General features: G+C 42.8%; 1 protein-coding gene across 2 annotated transcripts in view; it reads left to right on the forward strand.

Annotated features, from left to right (window-relative positions):
* SAMD8 (sterile alpha motif domain containing 8) overlaps positions 1-9,205 on the forward strand; it is a 64,280-nt gene that overhangs the window by 37,694 nt on the left and 17,381 nt on the right. For both annotated transcript variants that reach the window (XM_011928499.1, XM_011928492.1), the window contains exon 3: positions 8,586-8,681. In XM_011928499.1, the coding sequence (XP_011783889.1) occupies positions 8,586-8,681 (96 nt within the window). The remainder of the gene's footprint in view (positions 1-8,585; positions 8,682-9,205) is intronic.

The following is a 9,205-nucleotide window of genomic DNA, read 5'->3' on the forward strand; positions in this document are numbered from 1 at the left end:
TTGCAGTGAGCCGAGATTATGCCACTGCACTCCAGCCTGGGCAACAGAGTGAGACTCCGTCTCAAAAAAAATACATATATACATACATAAAGTAAAATAAAACTGCCTTGTAGTATTTGTATTTGAAAATGAAATTAATTTAAAATGTCTGTGTTACTGTGTCAGAATAATGTATACATCTCATTTTGCTCCCTGTCAAACCCCAACTAAAACTATAGTAAAGAAGTTTTTTTTTTGTTTTTGTTGTTTTGAGACAGAGTCCAGGTTGGAGTGCAGTGACGCAATCTCGGCTCACTGCAACCTCTGCCTCCCGTGTTCAAGCTATTCTCCTGCCTCAGCCTCCCAGGTAGCTGGGATTACAGACATGTGCCACCATGCCCAGCTAGTTTTGTTGTATTTTTAGTAGAGACAGGGTTTCACTGTGTTGACTAGGCTGGTCTCGAACTCCTGACCTAAAATGATCCATCCGCCTCGGCCTCCCAAAGTACAGGGATTACACGCGTGAGGCACCGTGCCTGGCGAACTATAGTAAAGAGTTTTTTGTTTTTGTTTTTTAAGTAAGCCCACAAGATGGAGTGGATAAAATAGGAGAAAACAGCCATACATTTTTGGAAGTTGGAAGACGGATGAGTGGCAATTGGCAAACCCAAAATTAACCTAATTATAAAATTTGAGCAATGGGGAAAACTGAGAACCAACCCAGTTTATATTGCAGATTTCTCAAGGATGTGGAAACGAGGTGAAGGGGTGATGCTACATTAAGGAGAACTTATTGAAAGCTGTTTAAGAAGTTGTTATATCTCTGTATCTCCTCTCCTGTTTTATACAGTTTTTCCAACTGTAAACAGAAGACCCCAAGGAAGTAAGGAAGAAATCATGTGGCTGTCTGGGGAAAATAGTACTTTAGGGAAAGGAAACAGCTGGGTGCAAAAATCTGTACTGGGAGTGTTCCTGGCACATTTAAGGAACAACCAGTGAGAGATGAGAAGAGCAGATCTGAGAGGAGACAAGAAGCCAGGTTGTGTAAGGACTTAAGGACCATTGTAAGGACTTCAGCTTTCATTCTAAATGACAAGGGAAGCCACTGGAAAGTACTGAGGAAAAGAGTTGAGGGATCTAACTTCTATTTTAAAAGGTCATTCTTGTTGTTGTATTGAGAATACCCTGGGAGCGTGGGGATCTAGGGAGCATTTAAGAATTTATTAAATTCATCTAGATAAAGATGTTAGATTGGATGAGAACAGTGGTAGAGGTGGTATGAAAGAGTCAAATTCTATATATATATTTTGAAATTAGAACAATTTGCTGATGGATTTGATGAATTAAGAGAGAGAAGACAAATATTCCAAGATGGTTTTTTTTTGTTGTTTTTTTTTTTGAGACAGGGTCTTACTGTGTTCTCCAGGCTGGAGTTTAGTGGTGCAGTCATAGATCACTGTAACCTCAAATTCCTAGGCTCCAGTGATCTCCTTCCTTAGCCTCCTGGGTCACTACGACTACGGGTGTGTGCCACCACACCTGCCTGATTTTTAGACCTTTTGTAGAAATGGGGTTTTGCTATGTTGCCTAGGCTGGTCTCAAACTTTTAGCCTCAAGTGATCCTCCCTTCTCTGCCTCCCAAAGCACTAGGACTACAGGCGTGAGCTACCACCTCCAGCCTATTCCAAGATTTTTAACCTGAGCATCTGTAAAGATGGAGTTGCCATTTACAGAGATGGGAAAACTGTGGAAGGAGCTGACTTGGAGGGAAAATTAAGGGTTTGGTTTTCGACATGTCAGGTTTGAGATATGTTTTATAGCAAAATCAGATGTCAAGTAAGAGATGGAAATATGAGCAGAAGTTCAGAGAGATTGAGACAGAAATCTAGGCTAAGATTTGGGAATGGGCGGACAGAGAGAATAGTATGCCAGAAGCCAAGCCAAAAAAGAAAGTATTTTAAGAAGTTAGGAGGCCAGGCGCGGTGGCTCACGTCTGTAATCCCAGCACTTTGGGAGGCCGAGGCGGGTGGATCACAAGGTCAGAAGTTCGAGACCAACCTGGCCAACATAGTGAAACCCTGTCTCTACTAAAAATACAAAAATTAGCTGGGCATGGTGGTGCCCGCCTGTAGTCCCAGCTATTCGGGAGGCTGAGGCAGGAGAATTGCTTGAACATGGGAGGCGGAGGTTGTGGTGAGCTGAGATTGTGCCACTGCACTCCAGCCTGGGTGACAGAGCAAGACTCCATCTCAAAAAAAAAGCAAAAAAAAAGAAAAAAAAAAAAGAAGTTAGGAACAATTGGCTGTATCAGATGCAGCTGAGAGGTCAAGTAAGATGAGGATAATTGACCATTAGCTTTAGCAACATGTTGGTCATCAGTGACTATGACAAGAGTTAATAAGGGCAAAATGGGTTATAATGGGTTCAGGAGAGAATGTGAGATGTATTGGAATTTACATGAAGGTACTCCACAAATATGAAACAACGTGAATGCAACAGTATTTGTTGTGACATTAATTGTAATAATTATAAATATTGTAAATAATCTAAATGCTTACCCATGGGAAGCTGGTTGAATAGACTGTCATACATCTATACAGTGGAATACTATTTAATCATAGAAAAGAATGAAGACAGTTTCTGTGAACTGATACAAAATGATTTGCAGGAAAAACTCAACAACAGTAGCACTATGAGCACACAGATCATTGTTTTAAAATACTATTCCCAGGCCAGGTACGGTGGCTGACTCCTGTAATCCCAGCATTTGGGGAGGCCCAGGCGGGAGGATTGCTTGAGCCCAGGAGTTCTAACCCAGCCTGGACAACATAGTGAGATCCAGTCTCTACAAAAAATTAAAAATTAGCTAGGTGTGGTGGTTTATGCCTGCAGTCCCAGCTACTTCAGAGGCTGAGGCAGGAGGATCACTTGAGCCCAAGAGATCAAGGCTGTAGTGAGCTGTGATCATGCCACTGCACTCCAGCCTGGGCAACAAAACGACACCTTTTGTTTGTCTCAGTAAGTGAGTAAGTAAACAAATAAATACATACCATTCCTCACTAAAATGAACCAGACCAGGGCTGAGACCAAACAAACAAAAATAGTGGGGTGAGAGGGGAAGCTCTTCAAGAATAATATGAGCAAATAAATGTGGACGGCATGATTATTCTGCTTCCTTGAGTGTATTCAGGCAAGTCATCAGTAGATGATAAAATCTATTAGGTGAAAGGCCACTGAGGGGGAGCTTATTCACATGATCTGAAAGTTTCATCTCACATATTACTTAATTACAGAGGGGATGAGGTAGCTTTACAGTGGCAAGATCTGACATGCATCACTTTAACCAAATGATCAAATGTGGCATCACAGTGGGACAAGCAGACATGTGCATTGGATGTGATGTCTACAGCATCACCTCTGTAATCATCTTGTCCAAAAATAAAAAACTTTAACCTATATCTAATCATGAAGAAACAATCAGACAAATCCAGAACATGGAATATTCTACAAGACAACTGATGTGGACTCTTAAAATGTCAGTGTCATGGCAGGCAAAATCCAGTTGGAAATGTAAGGGAAATTGAAGAGACAACCAAGAAAAACATGAACTTTAATTAGATCCTATATCAAGAAAAGAAAAATACTGCTATAAAGGACATTTTTGGGAAAATTGGAATATGGACTGCATGTTAAATGATACTAAATCAGTGTTACAGTTTCCTAGGTGTAATAGTGTATTGGGTTATGAGGAGGATATCCTTGTTCCTAGAGAAACAAAGGGGAGAAGTGTCATAATGTCTGCAACTTACTTCGGGGAGGGGTTCAGCTCCCCGAAAAGAGTATGTGTGTATATGTATGTTGGTATGTATAGAAAGAATGAAAGAAGGCAGATGTGGCAAAATGTTATTTATTGTAAATGATGAGTTTAGGTGAAAAATATAGTGTTGATTCTTTTAACTTTTTTTGTAGGATCAGAATTTTTCAAATTAAAAGAATAGGCAAAGAAATGATGAGAGAGAGAGAGAGAGAAAATGGGAACAGAGAAATTGGAGAAAAAGTCTTACCTGTAGGGGCAAGTTTTCCTAGAAGGGCAGCAGAGAAATGGAGCTGCAGCTTGGGCAGGAGTGGGGAAGGATCTAGTGTCAAGAGGGCGTTTGTTTGTTTTTGTTTTTTTGATTGGCTATATGATAGCATGTTTGTTGTATTAATAATAAGAATGACTCGATGTGGGGGGGCAATGATGGTAGAGGAAAGAGAGGGTACAATGTTAGAACAGTGCCCTTGAGTAGATGAAAAGGAATGGGACCTTGTGGCTGGGAGGCCTTAGGCCCTTGGGCTGTTCCTTCATAACAGAGGGGAAGACAGAAAATAGGAAAACAGGTAGAGAGTTGCCATATGTGATGGTGGAGCACAAGGAAGTGCTCTCCTGATTATTTTTATTTTCTCTGTGTAAAGACAGTGAGAATGGAGAGGAGGATGGAGGTTTGAGGAGGAAGGATAAGATGTATAAAATTAGCCATCTAGGAGAGTAGGAGAGTGAATAGACTTGTGTAATGCAGTAGCAGCACTTAATGGTCTCCTTGAGGTTGCAGCACTTAATGGTCTCCTTGAGGTTAGTAGTCGTATTAGCATTGTGTGTTTTTACCAGCTTCATTCAACAACGGATACAGGTATAGAATAGGTGGAAAACTGGATTTAAGCAGGGTTGAGTTTTGCTAGGCAGTACAATGAAGGGAAAAGTGGCAAGGGAGTGGTTATAATCCCAGCACTTCAGGAGGCTGAGGCGGGTGGATTACCTGAGGTTGGGAGTTCGAGACCAGCCTGACCAACATGAAAAAACCCCATCTCTACTAAAAATTCAAAATTAGCCAGTGTGGTGGTGTATGCCTGTAATCCCAGCTACTTGGGAGGCTGAGGCAGGAGAACTGCTTGAATCTGAGAGGCGGAGGTTTCACTGTGTTAGCCAGGATGGTCTCGATCTCCTGACCTCATGATCTGCCCACCTCGGCCTCCCAAAGTGCTGGGATTACAGGCATAAGCTACCACGCCCTGCCAAGAAAATTAAATTATATCCAGAAAAAAGGCGTATCCGTGTATAATGCGTTTTAAAAGCTTAGCTCAAAAATAATACGAGGGATTGAATACACATTTGACAGGTTCCTCCAACAGTCCACTGAAATGACAGTAAAAGAGTGAAGAAACTGTATAATCCCATGAAAGCAAAAACAGTGCTAATAATGAAAGTTTGGAAAGTGGAACACTAAGTACCTGTTGTGAAGTTGGGGGTGGAAGGTGGCCCTGCCCAAGAGGTGAGTTTATTTGTACTTCAGAGCTCCGATAAAACAGAAAGTACCAAGCATCACTCAAGGCCAGGTACAGATAGGAGCTAAGTAGGGGAGAATTGGTTAAAAATCTCCTTAAGCCTGGGCAACATGGTGAAACCCTTTCTCTACAAAAAATACAAAAATTAGCCAGGCATGGTGGAGTGTGCCTGTAGTCCCAGCTACTGGGGAATCTGAGGTGGGAGGATGGCTTGATCCCAGGAGGTGGAGGTTGCAGTTAGTGGAGGTTGCAGTTAGCTGAGATTGCCCCACTGCACTGCAGCCTGGGCAACAGAGTGAGACCCTGTCTCAAAGAAATAAAAAGAAAATCTACTTAAGCTTTTAGACCTGCTCTATTCTGATAGAAGACTAGTGGTCTGTTCTCTAGAGCAGTTGAATGTGAAGCACTGTTGACTTAGGGATACCATGTCCAGATAAGAACAGAGCTGCAATGTTTTCAAGAGGATTCATTAAAAGTCTGTATACTATTCATAGAGACTTCTAGCTCCCTTCCTTAAGTAGCCAGACATTTCCCATCTCCCTTCCCACCCAACCCCAGTCTTCCAAGAAGGATAAGATTCCTTTCCTTGGAAAACCTGGAGAAAAACACTGTAAATAACTCTTTGGGATATCCTTATCTAATCAACCAGATCCCTGCGCACTCTGAGTGCGCAGAGAAACCTGAAACTTGACAAAGCTCAAGTCTATGCCCACAGAATGTCTCATCATCTCTTTTAGTACTTTACTGTCAGATATGAATGGTCAGTCAAGAAACCAGACGTCTGAGAAAAACATTAACGCAAACAGAAAAAAAAAAAATTGGAAAACACAAAATAGGGATCAGATGAACACTTAAAAAAAACTTTCATGTTTTCAAGAGAAATAAGAGATGTTGCATTCTATGACAGTAATGAGAGGCCCAAAGAAAATTCAGAGAAAAAGAGCTTTTGGGAAAAAAAAAAAAAATGAAAGTAGAGACTTAAAATCCAGCAGGGGCTGGGCATGGTGGCTCACACCTGTAATCCTTTGGGAGCGCTTTGGGAGGCTGATTTGGCCGGATCACCTGAGGTCAGGCATTTGAGACCAGCCTGGCCAATATGGCAAAACCCCATCTCTGCTAAAAATGCAAAAATTAGCCAGGCGTGGTGGCAGGTGCCTGTAATCCCAGCTACTCAGGAGGCTGAGGCAGGAGGAATTGCTTAAACCCAGGAGGCAGAAGTTGCAGTCAGCCAAGATCACGTCACTACAGTCCAGCCTGGGCAACACAGCAAGACTCCGTCAAAAAAAAAAAAAAAAATCCAGCAGGATCGGCCAGGTGCCATGGCTCACACCTGTAATCCTAGTCCAAGGCAGGTGGATCACTTGAGGTCAGGAGTTCAAGACCAGCCTAGCCAACACTGTGAAACCCTTTCTCTACTAACAAAAATTAGCTGGGCGTGGTGGTGGGCACCTGTAATCCTGGCTACTTGGGAGGCTGAGGCACAAAAATTGCTTGAACTCAGGAGGCAGAGGTTTCAATGAACCAAGACTGCATCATTGCACTCCAGCCTGGACAACAAAGCGAGACTCTGGATATAGGACTGCCCACAAAGGACAATGGGAGAAAGGCCCATTTCTCACATGAAGTGCTCATTTCAGAGTGCAAACAATCAGGGTTTGAACTCGATGCTTTTTTGTTGTTGTTGTTTTTGAAACAGGGTCTTGCCCTGCCACCCAGGTTGCAGTACAGTGGCGCCATCACGGTTTACTGCAGCCTAGACCGCCCAGGGCCCAAGCGATCCTCCCACCTCAGCCGCCTAACTGGCTGGGACTACAGGCCCATGAAACTATGCCTGGCTAATTTTTCGTATTTTTTGTATGTGGTCTCACTTTGTTGCCCAGGCTGGTCTCAAACTCCTAAGCTCAAGTGATCCTCCCGTCTCAGCCTTCCAAAGTGCTGAGATTACAGGCATGAGCCACTGCGCCTGGCCCTTCATTTGTTTTTTGTTTTATCTCTTTCTATCTTCCCTTGTTTTGGAACCCTGTTTTTTTAATCTGTTTTCCATTTGTCCCTTTTTCCTCCTCACAAAACAGCTCCTATGATTACCCACTAACAAAGGACAGGTCACTTTAAGAAAGAAAAAGGAGAGAGGGAGAGAAAAAGAGAGAAAGAGACTGGGCACAGTGGATCACGCCTGTAATCCCAGCACTTTGGGAGGCTGAGGTGGGCCAGCTACTTGAGCTCAGGAGTTCAGGAGACCAGCCTGGGCAACATGATGAACACCCCCAACTCCTGGGTCTCTACAAAAAACACAAAAATTAGCCAGACGTGATGCTGTACACCTCGAAGTCCCAGCTACTTGGAAGGCTGAGATGGGAGGATGGCTTGAGCCTGGGAGGCAGAGGTTGTAGTGAGCTGAGGTTTCATCCCTGCCTCCAGCCTAGGCGACAGAACCAGACACTGTATCAAAAAAGAAAAAAAGAGGGAGGAAAGAAGGAAGGGAGGAAGAAAGGAAGGGAAAGGAGACTGAAACAAAGTGAAATAGTCCAAATAGGTCATCTCTGGGTGCCAGGAATACTGATTTTTTTTTATTTTTTGGACATTTCTACTAAAATCTTTTCTACAATGACCTGTTAATTTTATAACTAGGGAAATAGTTATTTAAAAAAAGAAAACATGGCTGGGCACGGTGGCTCACGCCTGTAATCCCAGCACTTTGATAGGCCAAGGCAGGTGGATCACGAGCTCAGGAGTTCAAGACCAGCCTGGCCAAGATGGTTAAACCCTGTCTCTATTAAAAATACAAAAAAATTAGCCGGGTGTAGTGGTGGGCACCTGTAGTCCCAGGTACTCAGGAGGCCGAGGCAGAGAACTGCTTGAACCCGGGAGGTGGAGACTGCAGTGAGCCAAGATCACGCCACTGCATTCCAGCCTGGGCCACAGAGCGAGACTCCATCTCAAAAAAAAAAGAAAAAAGAAAAAAAAATTCCTTTCTTGTACAACTTTTTGTAATTCTCTGGAGCTAATAAATTCTCTTTTTTTTCCCCCTCTGGTATTTGCTGTCAGTCACTTCTTTATAGAGAACCCTGACTGAGAATCAGTGGACAAGAAACAGGTTCTGATAGGTGGGGGTACTTTATGACACAGATTTTTTCTTCCAGTTTCTCCAAATGTCATCTTCTGAAAGGGATAAAAGTTATATAAAACCAATTTTAAGGTCATTATTAAAAGAGCACCTTACTGAAAAGGGTGGCATCATTCACATATATACTTCTTCAATTCAAAATCATTTTTTTCTGTCGCAGCGTTCCTAGAATCCCATGGGCCTTTGCCATGACGGAAGTATGTGGCATGATTCTGTGCTATATTTGGCTCCTGGTTCTTCTTCTTCACAAGCACAGGTACCTCATTACTCCATTAAAATACTAAAAATATTTTAATTGTTGTATCAATACCATAAAATCGTATCTTTCTCTTTGCATTTCCTTGTTAATTTCCTTCTCTGGTCATTGTGACATAGTTATTAACAAAGGATTTTGAGTTTGATCAGTAAGAGTCAGCCTAAGATAATATCTACATATTTAGTAATAATCCTGAATGCATTTTGCAAGGAAAGATCAGAGATGCCCTATGCCTGATCATGCTCATCTCTGATCTAAAAAAAAGTAAGAGGCCTGGCACGGTGGCTCATGCCTGTAATCCCAGCACTTTGGGAGGCCAAGGTGGGTGGATCACCTGAGGTTAGGAGTTTGAGACCAGCCTGACCAACATGGAGAAATCCCGTCTCTACTAAAAATACAAAATTAGCTGGGTGTGGTAGCGCATGCCTGTAATCCCAGCTACTCAGGAGGCTGAGGCAGGAGGAATTGCTTAAACCCAGGAGGCAGAAGTTGCAGTCAGCCAAGATCACGTCACTACAGTCCAG

This window comes from Colobus angolensis, unplaced genomic scaffold, assembly GCF_000951035.1.
Source record: "Colobus angolensis palliatus isolate OR3802 unplaced genomic scaffold, Cang.pa_1.0 Scaffold12, whole genome shotgun sequence".
Lineage (NCBI taxonomy): Eukaryota > Metazoa > Chordata > Mammalia > Primates > Cercopithecidae > Colobus > Colobus angolensis.